General features: G+C 41.2%; 1 protein-coding gene across 7 annotated transcripts in view; it reads right to left on the bottom strand.

Annotated features, from left to right (window-relative positions):
* Window positions 1–6,903: 6,903 nt before the first annotated feature.
* cald1a (caldesmon 1a) overlaps window positions 6,904–14,070 on the bottom strand; it is a 90,177-nt gene continuing 83,010 nt past the window's right edge. For all 7 annotated transcript variants that reach the window (XR_007569351.1, XM_050036117.1, XM_050036118.1 and 4 more), the window contains one exon: window positions 6,904–8,615. Coding sequence is in view for 6 of the 7 variants with exons in the window: in XM_050036117.1 (XP_049892074.1) it covers window positions 8,602–8,615 (14 nt within the window). In the remaining variant the exon portion in view is untranslated. The remainder of the gene's footprint in view (window positions 8,616–14,070) is intronic.

The following is a 14,070-nucleotide window of genomic DNA, read 5'->3' as shown; positions in this document are numbered from 1 at the left end:
CAGGGCTTTAAACAGCTCCAGGCCTAATCCTCAGCCATTTCCTCTTGGCAATGATCAAGGCTGCAGGCAGCCGACTGGAGTCTGAACAGCACTGAAACTACCAGGACTACAAGAGTCCTTAAGGGACCGATTCATGCATCTGAAGCTTCGCATATCATATTGGCTCAGATATGGACACTCATAAACAATTTTCCAGGTGCTCTAAGGGCTTTCAAGTGGTACGCTGCAAGAAATGTCCATCATAACAAGTGTTATTCAGTCTAATATTCATACCAGCCTATTCTTCTTTAAAAAGCAAAACAATTCTATTTGATTGCAGTTTCATAAGTCCTCTGGACGTAAATCTATTTAAAGGAAATTCCACCAATTTTACACGAGGATCACTTTACTTGTCCTGAGGAGTTCTACTCAACCTCTGATACAGTTGTATAATGTCTTCTGTGGCTCTGGAGGAGCTTTCTGAAGTCGAGAAAATAACTCTGATGACATCTAATAAAAGAACATACTGATCTGCACTATGGGAAATGCGGTAACCAGGGATTTTGAAGCTTGAACCATGGTAGGAACTAAAAGTCAGGATGTCTTTGCCTCTACTACTCTTTCTTTGACCAGTCTCAACACTGTGGGAAATTGGCACTGCTTGCGCTCAAGAAATCAGTCAGCAAATAAACCCCTGTAAAACCACACTTGGCCTTTTTATGCTTCAATTTTTGCATGGATTTAACAAACAAGATGTAAAATATGTGCAGTGCTAAGTCACTGGAGAACTCCTTAAATATCAGAAAGTGACACATAAATAAAGGAAATACTCAAAGTTCATATGCATTACACACAGTACCTTTCTGAGCATAACTCCTGATCTTTATTTATAAAAAAGCAGACACCTGATTTAAAAACTACAATCACTGCGCCACAGTTGTATGCCTCTGCCAACCAGTCAACGAGCAGTTACATTTCATATCCATGTTTGTCTCAACTCATATGTAGCCATGACAGTTGACAATGCTTCAAATATGAATGTTGCTGAAAAGAAGCTACAGATCTTAAAACATGAATGCTTCACATCCATTTCACATCATTTTACATCCACTATACAATCAGCACAGTTCCAAGGTGGACACCCAAGATTAGCGTCAACAATTAAGTATCTGACCAGACGTCTCCCCTTCTGCTCTTGAGATACGACGTTAAATAATGGCCAGAAAAGTTTTTATGCAGAACATTACGATGTCACAGTGAAGCTGACCTTTGACCTTTTGGGTTATAAAATGTCACCACTTCATCGTTTTATTCTGTTAGACATATGTGTGAAGTTTTGACACAATTAGTGTGACTTCTTGAGTTATGGCCAAAAACATGTATTCTGACATCAAAGTGACTTTGAACACTAAAATCTAATCAGTTTATTCTTTAGTCCAAGTGGACGTTTGTGCCAAATTTGAGGACATTTCCTTAAAGGTTTCCTGAGATATCATGTTCACAAGAATTCGACAGATGTGAAGTTAACGTGACCTTGACCTTTGACCACCAAAATCTACTGAGTTCAATGTTGAGTTCATTCCCTCAGGGAATTCTTGAAATACCATGTACACGTGAATGGGACAGACGGACAACTTGGGACATAATGCCTCTGGGCACAGCTTTCACTGGCATGCAGGCATAAAAAGCAACAATACTAGGTCAAGGTTACAGGGATGAATTCAATAAGGCTCTGGTATCTTTAAGTCCCCTATATATAAATATACTGTGTATGTATATATATATATATATATATATCTATATTTATATTTATATATATATCAGTTACATGTCAGAACAATCCCTGGACCCTGTTTTTTTCCAGGGGCTTATAAATCACCAGATCATAAAAACTGGTGTCAGTAGGCTGAACAGTAGGGGAGAGTGAGGGTCTATTTTTAAGAATAATAAAGTGTGCTTTAGAACAGGTGTGGAGCTACTCCTCCAGACAATGGGTTTGGCTCACCTCACCATACTCACAGTAAATCAATGGGCTGGGACCCACAGTCAGACGGGCTATTTTTGTTGTTGCGGTTTGGTCAGCTGCTGGTTGGGGAACATTTTTTAGAACAATGTGTCTCAGGAGTCCGTCTTGCTTCTTATACATATTCCTCATTATAAAAAACAAGCTTATTACACATTTTTTGTTAATACCAGTGTCTTACTTGATATACATGCTGAATAGGTGATGTAGGGACGAAAAAAATTAGCTCCACATCCCCAGTTCCACCCTCCCTCCTCTTTGGCTGCTGTTCTGTTCTTTCTTTCCAAGTCTTTTCAAAGGGCCAGCTGCGAATTCAATCTCTGCATGCCATATTTACACCTTCACTGTATACGGTTACTATCCAAAGTCACGCCTCTGTTTAAATTCTGCTACATATGTGCTCAAGTTCAAACACTATGGTGCCTGTAATCCCTGTGTGGTTGTTAGTTGTGTCATCAGACTGAGCAGCTGACGTCAAAAGGACGAGGAAAGAGAATGTGAAGAGGAGAAAGTGGAGAAAAAGACAGAATAGGAGAAATAGAAGAATACCATCTGGCTGAAGGAAAGCACAGACTGGAAACCCAGAGAGAAATCACAGTGTACGAGGGCTGTCATGGCTGGGGTATTAAACGTGTATTTGCTTTAATGCATGCGGTCAGTCCCCGTCTGGCTGGAACTGTGAAATAACACACAGTCTGACAGCGGCAGGAATGTTGCGGGCGCTGGTTTGGGCATTAGACAGCATTAAGTCAAAGCCCCAAAGCATGCTACCAACACGGCAGTCTCAGGGGCGAGCTTAGCACCTTCTTCACCAGCATATGCACTGCTCAGATCAAAACACATCAAAGAAATGCCATCATAAAATCTTTAAGAGTCTACTTACGAAATGCCTGAGCCAATTTAATTCAGCATTCGTGACTTTGCATGACTAACAGCTAGTTGTTAGATCATGTTGAGGAGGTTTATGTATTTCAGTCAGCAGAAATCACTTCAGTTTTTGTCAAATTTATTAAGATTTCAGTTTCATTAAAAACTGCAAAATATGAACTGTACATTACCGCCTATTCAAATACAGTTTAACATTTTTATTGACCTTTTTGCTATCGTGCACCCAGAGGTCATGCTCAGATCTTACCTCCTGTATATCCCTGAGGAAGAGATGGGATTAACAGCAAATTCAAGTCTGATTCTCTCACATCCAGACAGAGACAAGTTCAATCATCCTCCCCCCAACCAAAAAGCACACTTAATACAGCCCTGTCCATCATGTGACCACATATCTCATGTGTGACTGGTTCATGCTGTCAGTTCTATTGTTGGAGGCAGATGATGAGTTACACCTTGAGAGGAATGCTGCCTTCAAGTGCACCTCATAACCTGCTTCATTCAAGGCCACAAATTGAAAAAAACAACTTGTTCTACCTCAAAGTATTAGGATTTGGCTGGAGATAAAAGACATCTTCTCCAGTATTTATTTTTCATTGTTATTGTTTCTTTTAAGAACCAACAGCACAGAACTGCTTTGTGCTCAAGTCTGAGTATGTACAGTAGAAAAGGCATGCAATATAGTTTTGAAACATTAACAAATGCTGGCTTTTCACCTTCAATCTTCAACCACACCTTGATTATAGCACAGTTCTTCATTCAAGATGACACAGCTCATGTTTACAATATTTCTGACAGCACCTGAAGGCAGCAGAGGATTTCACAATGACTAAGCCCTTTGTCTGTCCTTTAACACCTAAGCTTGAAAATACATGACGTGTTATGAGCTACAAGAGCTGCAACTGGCTCTTGTTATGGATTAATCTATTATTTTCCTTATTGAATGCTTGTTATATTAGTTTGTACAATACCAGAAAAATGACCAACTCTCCAAAGCCATGGGGATGTAATCAAATCACATTTGTCCAACCAGAAGTCCAAAACCCAAAGATGCCCAATTTACAACTACACAATACAGAGAAAAGGCAGCACATTCTCACAGAAGCTGAAAGCAGTGAAATTCAAAATTTGCTCAAAAAAAATGACTTCAATGAATTATCAAATTTGTAGTAGTGGTAGTGATGGAGTTATGTTCTGTCAATCCACTGTATGGAGCCTCAATACTGATATAAGAGTACAGTATTTTAGTAAAAAGTTGTCAGAACAATCTGTAGGGATGCCCACATCTCCCAGCATGCTGGACTGAGTAGTTTGTAGTTTGCTGTTTTCTGTAATACAAACGCTGCTTTTTGTTATTGTCTATGGTGTGTCTGCTTAAAGCATGATGGTTTATGCTAGTTATTGTCATTTGTGTGTTAATTTATAGTGCTATCCCACTTTATGACCCCAGCTGTATTTTCGCACTAGCTTTAGTCTGATAATCCTCTTTTACATGTCAATAAAGGTACACAATGAGCAAAACTACATCTTGACCTCTGTGAAGCGAAAGTTGTCACAAATCAAATCTATCACTGGACACATCAATAGATAATGTAAGTTGCTAAGTTACTTACACACAGTGTATAAAATGGTATATACAATTTCTTTACCATCCAATCAGTTGCTTACCAACAACCAAAATGTTTTGGGTTTTTTTTCCATCCAAACACTTTCACCAAACAAATTTGGCCAACACAAAGTTAGCTAGCTAAAGTTAACGTACAGGGGCGTTTTAAATTGGCAAGAAAATGGTGGGGACGAACTACACCTGACAGTAGCAAAACCAGCCAGGTATGTCACAGTTTGACATGACGCTATTTCACATTTCCCACAAACAGGTAATATCCTAATAATAAGGTACATACCTGTTCTCCCCTGTTACAGTGCTCAGTTCCTCGTTTGTATGAGCTGTCATTTTGTTCTTGAACAGGAACCACCTTCTTTGAAGAACACACGGGAAGGAAAACGTCTCCTCAAGCTAGCTAGCAGTTAGCAGTTAGCCATTTCCTCCTAGCGAACCACCTCACGTTAAAACGGCATTATTTTTTTTAACCAGCGGTTTGGTTTATAACGATACTCCGAGTCCAGTGGGCACCGAGGGGTTTTATCTCAAATTCTGTACAAAAAGGCAGGCTTTTTCATTCGTGCTGTAGAAGATAATCCACATTGTTCATGGCATAGTTACTAAACTCTTCACTTTTGACAACTACCACAAATGACAGCCAATCAAATTGCAGCCGGGTAAAACAATCAGCCGCACGTGCAACTTGTGCGCTCCCCTGCAAGACTTTGGGCATGCGCACTGGTGTCTATCCCCCACACGCACTTTATATAGGAAGTGCGTAGCGGCCTCCTCAGCCAAGCATAAATAGTAAAAACACCATTGAAAAACTACTCAGACACTGACAATAATTAGTAGAATAATGTTAATATAATAATAAGAGCAACATCAGTCCCTAATTTTATTCATTTTTAAATCACTCTACCAAACCATTCGTTTTTCTGCTGCCAGCAGGTGATGCTTTACCAGTGTGTTTAGCATGGAGTTTAGCCATCAGTGCTTTCAGTTAAAGGTCCAGTGTGTAGGATTTAGGGGGGCATATTAACAGATATGGAATATAATATCCATAGCTATATGTGTTACCTTAGAACAGGGGTGTCCAATCTTTGAGGATAATGTGAAAATACCTGTGGGCCAGCAGCTTTTTGCATCATATGGGTTATATAAAAAAATCACAAACAAATGACACAAACACAGCTGTCATCTTTAAGTGAAGACATATTCAACTTTCCACAACTCCTGAAAGCAGCGGCTCTCCTTGTCTACGTTTCTTTGCTGTGATCGTGTCTGCTATCTAGCAGGAAATTAACCTGGAAATCCAGATGCCCCGCCCCTAGCAAATTCGAATTTGCACTGCATGGGAATCTGGCCCTGACAAGCAGAGCCTGCTGAATCGCCAAGATCAGTCTATCTGACAGAGGTGGGCTCTGGGCAGGCGTAACATGATGACGACAGCGCTGCGCCATAGGAGTCGAAAAGTAAACAGCAAAGATGGCAGCTGCTGAAGGACCGTGTCCATTCAATTTAGCTTTGGAAGAAACGCTAAGCCAACTACACTTATCTTTTTCCTTGAGAGAGGAACAGAAGACTGCCCTAGAAGCCTTCGTTTCCAGGAAGGACGTTTTTACTGTTTTGCCGACAAGATATGGCAAAAGCATAAAATATGTTAGCCCCACTGTTCGGCAAACAAATGGGGCTTACTGCAATGAATACGTCACCTTGTTTTTTTTTGCTACAACCTGTACGATCATCTGGCTGTCATGAGGTGAATGGATGAAAAACTGCTAAATGATCTTTCCTGATAAGCCAATATTGTGTTAGTCATATAGTATATTTTGAAAGACAAGCCGAAGGCCGATTAAAATTGGTCTGCGGACCATAATTGGTCTCTGGGCCAGACTTTGGACACGTCTGCCTTAGGATGAGCTGTTAATATTCACATAGGGAGCGGGTCCTCTTCCACAGAGTCTACCATGTTGTTTCTACAGTAGCCTAGAATGGACAAACCAAACAATGGATCTAGATTGGGTGATTCATGTTTTTTGTGTTTTCGCACCAACCCACCGTAGCTCTCCTGTAGCTCTCCAAGACACTTTGTACACAGGACAAGTTTCAGCCAGTTGCAATCTACAACCTCACCACTAGGTGTCACTAAATCCTACACACTAGCCTTGAAATAAAATGGTAAAAACTCGAATGACTGGTGGTGAAGAAAAACAGTGTCATGCTTTATTTTTCAGCAACTGACTGGAGATAGAGGAAAATTATAAAGCTTATTTGATAACCCTTTACCACATTTTGTCAGTATCATGGCTCAGTAATAAGACAACTGTTTCAACAACCTGTGCTACAGTGGGTATAAACACAATATAATGTGGTCCATAGTGGAGCAGTTATGAAATGAAACATAACAATGTGGAATACCTCAATGTCTTTATTGCTGTTGTTGAGTGAAGCGTACAATGTTTAAAACATTCATCCAGTTGGTAACTGCCCACTTGTATGACATTGGGAGTGTTTACAGAGGCTACAGATAGTGTGTTTTGCATAGGCTTTGCGCTACACAAACAAGTGTCTGGTTAAACATGAAAGAACTTTAAAAACCATAAAATGGACACAACAAGTTGTAGAAAAAAAAAAACAATACGGCATTATGAAATCACTGTATTAAAAAAAAACATAAATGTCACATTAAATCACGCTTAAAAATATTTTGGTCAAGCTCCCCTGCTCTTTTCAGGAGCCGTGGAATGTGATTGTCAGACTTTTTGAGCAGTAACATGGATCAATTTAATGCCCCGGCAAATTAATATAATCAAAGCTTGTGCCGCGCAAACACTATGAGAGGGAATGTGCTACTTAAGACCATGTCAGTGAAAAATAAACATGAAAAATCACAAGACTTAATATCATACTGAGTTGCTGTGAGGCTATCATGTACTGTACCTCAGCTGTCATAAATGTTTTCATTGCAATCATAAGGCCAGAAGACTTAACATAGTGGTAAATATCCTTGTACTGTACGAGTATCTTGCTATATGCGTAGGCACCCTGATTTTACTTTATATGCCCTCAATTAGAAAATAATCGCTGAGCGTAAGAGTGTGCATAGAGGCAATAAAGAAGTTAGTAGAAGTTAAGGTAGATTTTAAGAAAACTGGTTTGCAAACTTCCTACATTGTAAAAACTACAGCTTTTAAGCAGCAAAGGCACCTTGTGCACCTGCTTTTTAGGAGGAATGTTTGAAGATTTTAAAGTGATCAAACAGGTATAAAAGCTACAAAAACAGCTGGAAATAGAAAAAGACAAAAACACATTAAAACATAAATTAAATGACATAAAGGATAATAAAAGTCATAATGGCCTTCTGAATATTCAACACTCCTATCACCACCGAAATTAACTGCCTGTTGGTGAACAGTTGATGGATACAAAAAAAGCAAAAATACTTTTTGTTATGAGTATAAAGATGTTATATAAGATACAGTATGATAGGTCATATTCAAAAACATCACATGTGCTAACATATATTACTCAGACCATTGCTGCACTATTGGTAAGACATAATAAAAGTGAAATCAGCTAAATTCTAGAAGTGCTTATATTTCTATCCTGAACTGGTGAACGTTGAATAAAATAGCAATGTGTGAAGCTTTTGCTTTAAATATAAATAAAAAAGAGATGGAAAATGTACTGTATGAGGGAGAGAACTGATTTCACCCATCTCTTTGGAATGTGGAAACTTTTACCTCATCTACTCCGTCTCTATCAAAACAGTCGGCAGGGAGTACAACAGATAAATCTAAATTTAATTATTTTTTTACTTCCTGGCAGGATTGTAAAAGTAATTAGTAATATTAATTACATATGTCCTAATTTCACAGCATTTTGTTTCTTTTAGAAAGCAAAAATTATTGTGCAAAGGCACTTTACGTGGCGACCGTACAAAAATAAGATGCTGTTTCGGTACAGTGCTCGGACAGCGTCTTTCCTGTCCCTCGGTTCTCTTCGGGGTCCCTCTTGGGAATGTGGTCATTATTTGGTTCTTAAGACAAAGTCAAAGGAAGAGTCTTGGATTGTCGTGGTCCCCAGCTTTAGTGGCTCCTTCAAGACATTAATGTCCCATACCTGGAGAGAGACGCAAAACAAGTACATCAGCGGCTTAAACATGAGTCTGCAGACAGGTGTGGGTTAATAACTCTGATTCAAACTAGACAACAAACACCACATGCTGGAAACAAACAGTTTAAAGCTGGGATGGGCAGTTTAATTTTTGCATCATTGGGTAAACGTCCCATGATAAACTTTAAGCATCTTGTAATTCAAGTGGTCTATGAGAAAACTAAACTTCTGCACCTCCTCTTGGCTCTGTTTTAAGGCTTCAGAAAAGTTTGGCTGTGACGGAAGACTTTGGCCAATCACATTTTGTTTTTTAGGGAGAGGGCATTCCTATCAGCTATTATACAAATGCGGATGTGCATGCACCTCCCCTTGGTAAACGCCTGATCCAATGGTGGAGAATCCTGAAGAGAAGGTTGTTATTCAAGCATTCGCAACAACTGCTTACACTGCAAAGCAACCCAAAAACAGGATGACGAACTCAAAAAGTGAGTCTAAAATAGAGTCTGACAATAAACAAAGTGAAACAAGTATCAATATCGTCAAGGTGTTTAAGAGATGGAGATAAAATGTTGCCAATAGTTTAGCCTTCTGCTAACCGGAGCCAAATTTATGTAGCTAACATTAGCTGGAGCTTCTGATCACAGTGTGTCCTCCACCTCACTCCTCGCTGGGAGGAGAGCAGGCAGCAGCTCTGGAGACAGACCCTTGGTCAGTGGCCACAGCGACCCAAACCAGCTGGCGTAAACCCTGGCTCCGATTAACTGGACAGTCCAAACTCCCTGCCAAATTAGCAAACTTTCTGTTGCTGCCATTACAAAGGTTAGAGCCAGCGCTGCCACTGACCACCAGTTTGGTCCTGGGGGGTTTGTGCTGGCCAAATTCAGGCAAGGTCCGTTTCCTGCTCTCCTCCCAGGGAAGCAGTCCACAGTAGCAGGGAGTGAGGCAGAGGGAACATGGCATGGCTACCCAGCTACTTCTTGTCTCAATTGTGGTCTGATAAACACAGATAGTGAATGTGCTGTGTTCAACTTTATAATGAAATAAGATTAAATAAACCAATGTATGGGAAACATTGGGTTACTGTATGAAGTGTGCATATGCCCATTGTCATCTGGTGGGAGAGGTTTAGGACAGAGAGGAGAAAGTTGCAGGAGGAGGGTGTATTTTCAAATTCCGTCTTTTTTTGCCTTCACCAGGTTTCTGCCTACCCTTGCTTTAAAGGTCATTTGATGCTTGCTTTAAGAACTTCACTGAATCAAACTTCAGAAAAAAGACCCTCATCTCCTCTCTGTTACATTTCTTTTAAAACAAGGAATCAAAATAATTTTACCGCTTTTGTTTCTGGGTCAAAATTGTTAAAAAATGTTACTCCTTTAAGAAGAAAACAACTTCGAGAGGGATATTTTGGGGGTGTTTGCTTGATTGACAGATCTACTAGACTGTGTTAGTTGCTGCTTGCTTGCCCCACTTTAGTTTCACCCAGACTCCACTCAAAACTTGCTCAAACTTAGATTTGCTGGCTCCAGGAGATTGACAAAATGGCGGTGAACATAAACCCAAATCAGATTTGTAAGTATCCTGCCTGAAAACAATAGGGGACAGCACAGATACTTTATCTGCATATGTTTTTCATATGTCTGTCTGTTGGTCATTTTTCAAACTGTTGCAATTCATTTTGAATCAAGAGGCCAGAAATTCTTACTTTAAATTCAATACAGCCAGAGGTTTAAATTTCCAACATGGTGAACATTATTATTTTGGAAGTTCTCTGTTAGAGCCAGGCATGTGGACAGTGTGAGGCTGCTAACTTGTATGGGGTCCAGGGTGGTGTCAAATGTCTGTAAAGTCCCGCAGCCAACATCTAGCAAGAAATACAAAATCTATACAAAGCCTCTGTCATCCTCTGAGTCAGAGTGACACGGTGTGCTAATCTCCAACATACCAGCTATTAATGTGACAAACCAGCCTGGCAGGAACAATGCTGCTAACACTCTAACATGAGAGGCAGGACTGTGGTCTGAGCAGCACAAGAGGACATGCATATGAGTGGAACAGCCAAAAGGTTTGAGTGGCGTCGAAATGGCTGTTGAGTGGGTTTACAGAGGTGAAATTCGTGTGTATCTACAGTATATGTGTGTGAAGCTGTGCGCTGAACACATTACGCAGACATGTACAGAATCCCTCAAGGCCAAAACTCCTCTTCTGCCAGCTGGGAGAACAAAAGGAGGAGAAGGCTGAACTCAACTTGGATTTTAAAATAGCAAGCAATGCTTAAGTGGAATTCTAAAACCCTGTGGTGCAAAAGGCCAAACGGCAAACTGAAAAAGGCCACAGAGTTGGGTATGACAGGGTCAGTTATTGGTTTTGTGACACATGGTGTCATGTAAATCAAAGAGCCAGTGACAAGATGACACACTTAACAAGAAGGGCATACCTTCAAACTCTAAAAAAAAAAAAAAAAAAGCCATCTTGCAAAAGTGCTGGGACATTTGTCCAGAACAACTGGAAATGTTTGCTGGTGGGGAGCCAGTGAGGGATCATGTGCTTTTCACTACACAAAATACCTCTACTGGTGGGTTGAGCCAACTGAGTGGATATGTGTGGGATCTCAGGGCTTGTTTGCAATCATGGGACATGCCATCATGACACGTGAAATTCAGATGAAGGGCAAGAAGTGATAAGTCCATGTACTGCTTGAAGCAGAAATAGAGGAACGTAACTACATAAAAGGGTTGGAGGAACCTGCAGGCATCCAACGTGATAGATACAAAAGGAAGTAAAGTGATTTTTCCTATAACTTGTCTGATTTGCCCAGTGTTGACATGATCGTCATTTACAAATTACCTCATCCTCCAGACCTCATATTACTAATGTTACACAACAAACTGATGAAAATGTCCAAGAGTCTAGTGGACTACAATTACTTTGTGTGCTGTTGGGTCCACGACTGAAATGACTGTCTTGTTTTTGGTCAGGTGAGTACATGTGCTGGAGTATAACTGTCTTTCATATTTAAACTCTAAACATGTATGTACTGCTGCCAAGGTCACATTACTAGCTAATGTTGGTTAATTTTAGCTACTATTTCTACCTGCTAGGTCAAGCATTCTCAGAGATCTGGTAAAATGCTGTTAAAAATTGAGCATAGTGTTAGTTCTGATGGAACAGCTGATTGATGGAAGGGAGTCAGCTGATAGATCTCATGGTTCCTTTCTATGCAAACAATTGGCGAATCTCATTTAGGGCGCCCTATTTAAACTGCTTTGGCCTACCTACTGTTGCTGCTTCCTCTGCAAGCCGCTTTGCAACCTGCCTCCACCCCAGCTCCTCCTTTTCATGCTGTGTCTGACTTATCAGTGTCATTTCTGTTTGTCATTGATGCTGCTCTGTTCTGGCGCTGGGGGGGTCTTTGCTGCTGCTCTCCCTGCCTCAGGTTTTCCATGTAGGCGCATGGAAGGGCAGAGAGATGTGCTCTCTCTGCCTTACGCTTTCTGTGTAGGCCTAGGAAAGGCAGAGAGGCCCCAGAACAGAGCCATACTGCCAAATATAATACTGCAAATGGAAATAAAGTTTTCTTTGACTCAAGTGGTCCTGACTGAAATCTGGGTTGTGGCTAAAAACAGGGATAAGTTGTCACAGCACATTGTAGTTCCATCAAACTCAAGGCATGTTTAACACAACACGGTTAATGTGGTCATTGTCAATTTATGAAATCCCAATATCCGTTGTGGAGAGAATTGAAAGGTTGGTTAGCTCCTATATTAGAAAGTGGTTGGGGGCTCCTAGGTGCCTAAGTAGTGTTGCATTGTATGGAAAAGGGATACTTCAGCTGCCAGTATCTAGTTTAACAGAGGAATTTAAATGTACCAAGGTCAGGACAGAGCTCTTGTTATCTGGGAGTAAGGACGTGGTAGTTAGGAGTGTGGTTCCAAATCCAACCAAGGGGAGGAAGTGGAACCCAAGGTCGGCAGTTCAGGAGGCAGAGGCAGCTCTTAGGCATGCAGAGATTGTAGGTAATGTTCAGTTTGGCCGGGGAGGCCTGGGGCTTGGCTCAGGCAAACCGGTATGGAATAAAGCAGGTCTCAAAGATAAAAGAAAGCTGGTCGTGGAACAGAGACATAGACAGGAGGATATTAAGGGGTGCAAAGGTAGCGGCCGAGGCTAAACAGGGACAGTGGTTGAATTGGGAAAGTGTAGAGAAGAGGAAGCTTAGTTGGAGGGACCTGTGGAGTATGGAGGAAAATTGTATTAGATTCATGGTAGGGGCTACATACGATATGTTAACAAGCCCCCAGAACCTAAAACTGTGGGTAAATGGGGACCCATCATGCCCATTGTGTTCAGGTACTGTAACCTTAAGGCATATTTTGTCAGGCTGTAAAGTTAGCTTGTCACAAGGCCGATATACATGGCGACATAACCAGGTGTTGAAATGTTTAGCTGCAGGCATCGAAAGGAAACGAAGACAGGTGAATTCAGAAGGTGTTAAGATAGGAGTTTAGAAATTCAGTTTGTCCGTGAGGGGGGAGAAATACAGAAGGGGTAAGTTAGTAAGGAGGCAAGGGTGTGGCCGCCTAGAAGGTGCTTGTGATTGGGAAATGCAAGTAGATTTAGGGGGAAAGCTTGCTGTTCCCCAGGAAATAGTTTGTACCAAGCAGAGGCCTGACATAGTGTTGTGGTCAGTGAATCAACGGATAGTTTATTTCATTGAGCTGACAGTTCCTTGGGAAGACTCAGTGGAAGAAGCCTACGAAAGAAAAAGCTTAGATATGCAGACTTAGGAGTAGAAGCTGAGCAGCGAGGATGGAAAACTAGGACTTGTCCAGTGGAAGTGGGGTGTAGGGGATTCATAGCAAGATCAGCTGTCTCGCTCCTGGGGGAACTCGGAGTGCGGGGACAGAGTTTGAGGAAGACAGTGAAGGAAATGTCAGATGAAGCAGGTAGAGCAAGCCAATGGATCTGGGTGAGAAGAAATAATGTCAGTTGGGGGACAGTAGGGGGAACTACTAAGCAGAATACATAACTCCTTGAGATCAGGTGGAGAGATCCACTTCCTCTCAGGAGGAAATCCAGGAAGAGGAAGGTTACTTAAGTGTGGGAGTGGCCTACTTGAATCCCTTTTGTTTGAGACCATGCTGCAAAGTAAGTGTGTTTGCTGATCCTGTGAGTTATCTATGTCCTTTAACTTTAGCTTATATTGGAGTTATGCTATGTAGCGTGTGAAACAGGGTATGGTGAATGTGCTAGGAAAGGTAGTATCAGCACTAGTTCTACCTGGAGCTCGCATGTACAGAGCCTGGGTTTGGTTGAAGGTAGTCTGAGTGGGCGGAAGTTCGCTGCAGAGATCAGCCTCTCACTGGGCGGAACGAGCCACCCGCTGAAGTCCCGCCCTACCACCTCCGGTTGTGTAGCAGTTTTCAACCGTTTTCAACACGTCCTTTACTAACTTTTGCGGTGTTTC

The sequence above is a fragment of the Epinephelus moara genome, chromosome 23, assembly GCF_006386435.1.
Source record: "Epinephelus moara isolate mb chromosome 23, YSFRI_EMoa_1.0, whole genome shotgun sequence".
NCBI classification, from domain to species: domain Eukaryota; kingdom Metazoa; phylum Chordata; class Actinopteri; order Perciformes; family Serranidae; genus Epinephelus; species Epinephelus moara.
This window is presented reverse-complemented; position numbering and strand designations above follow the sequence as displayed.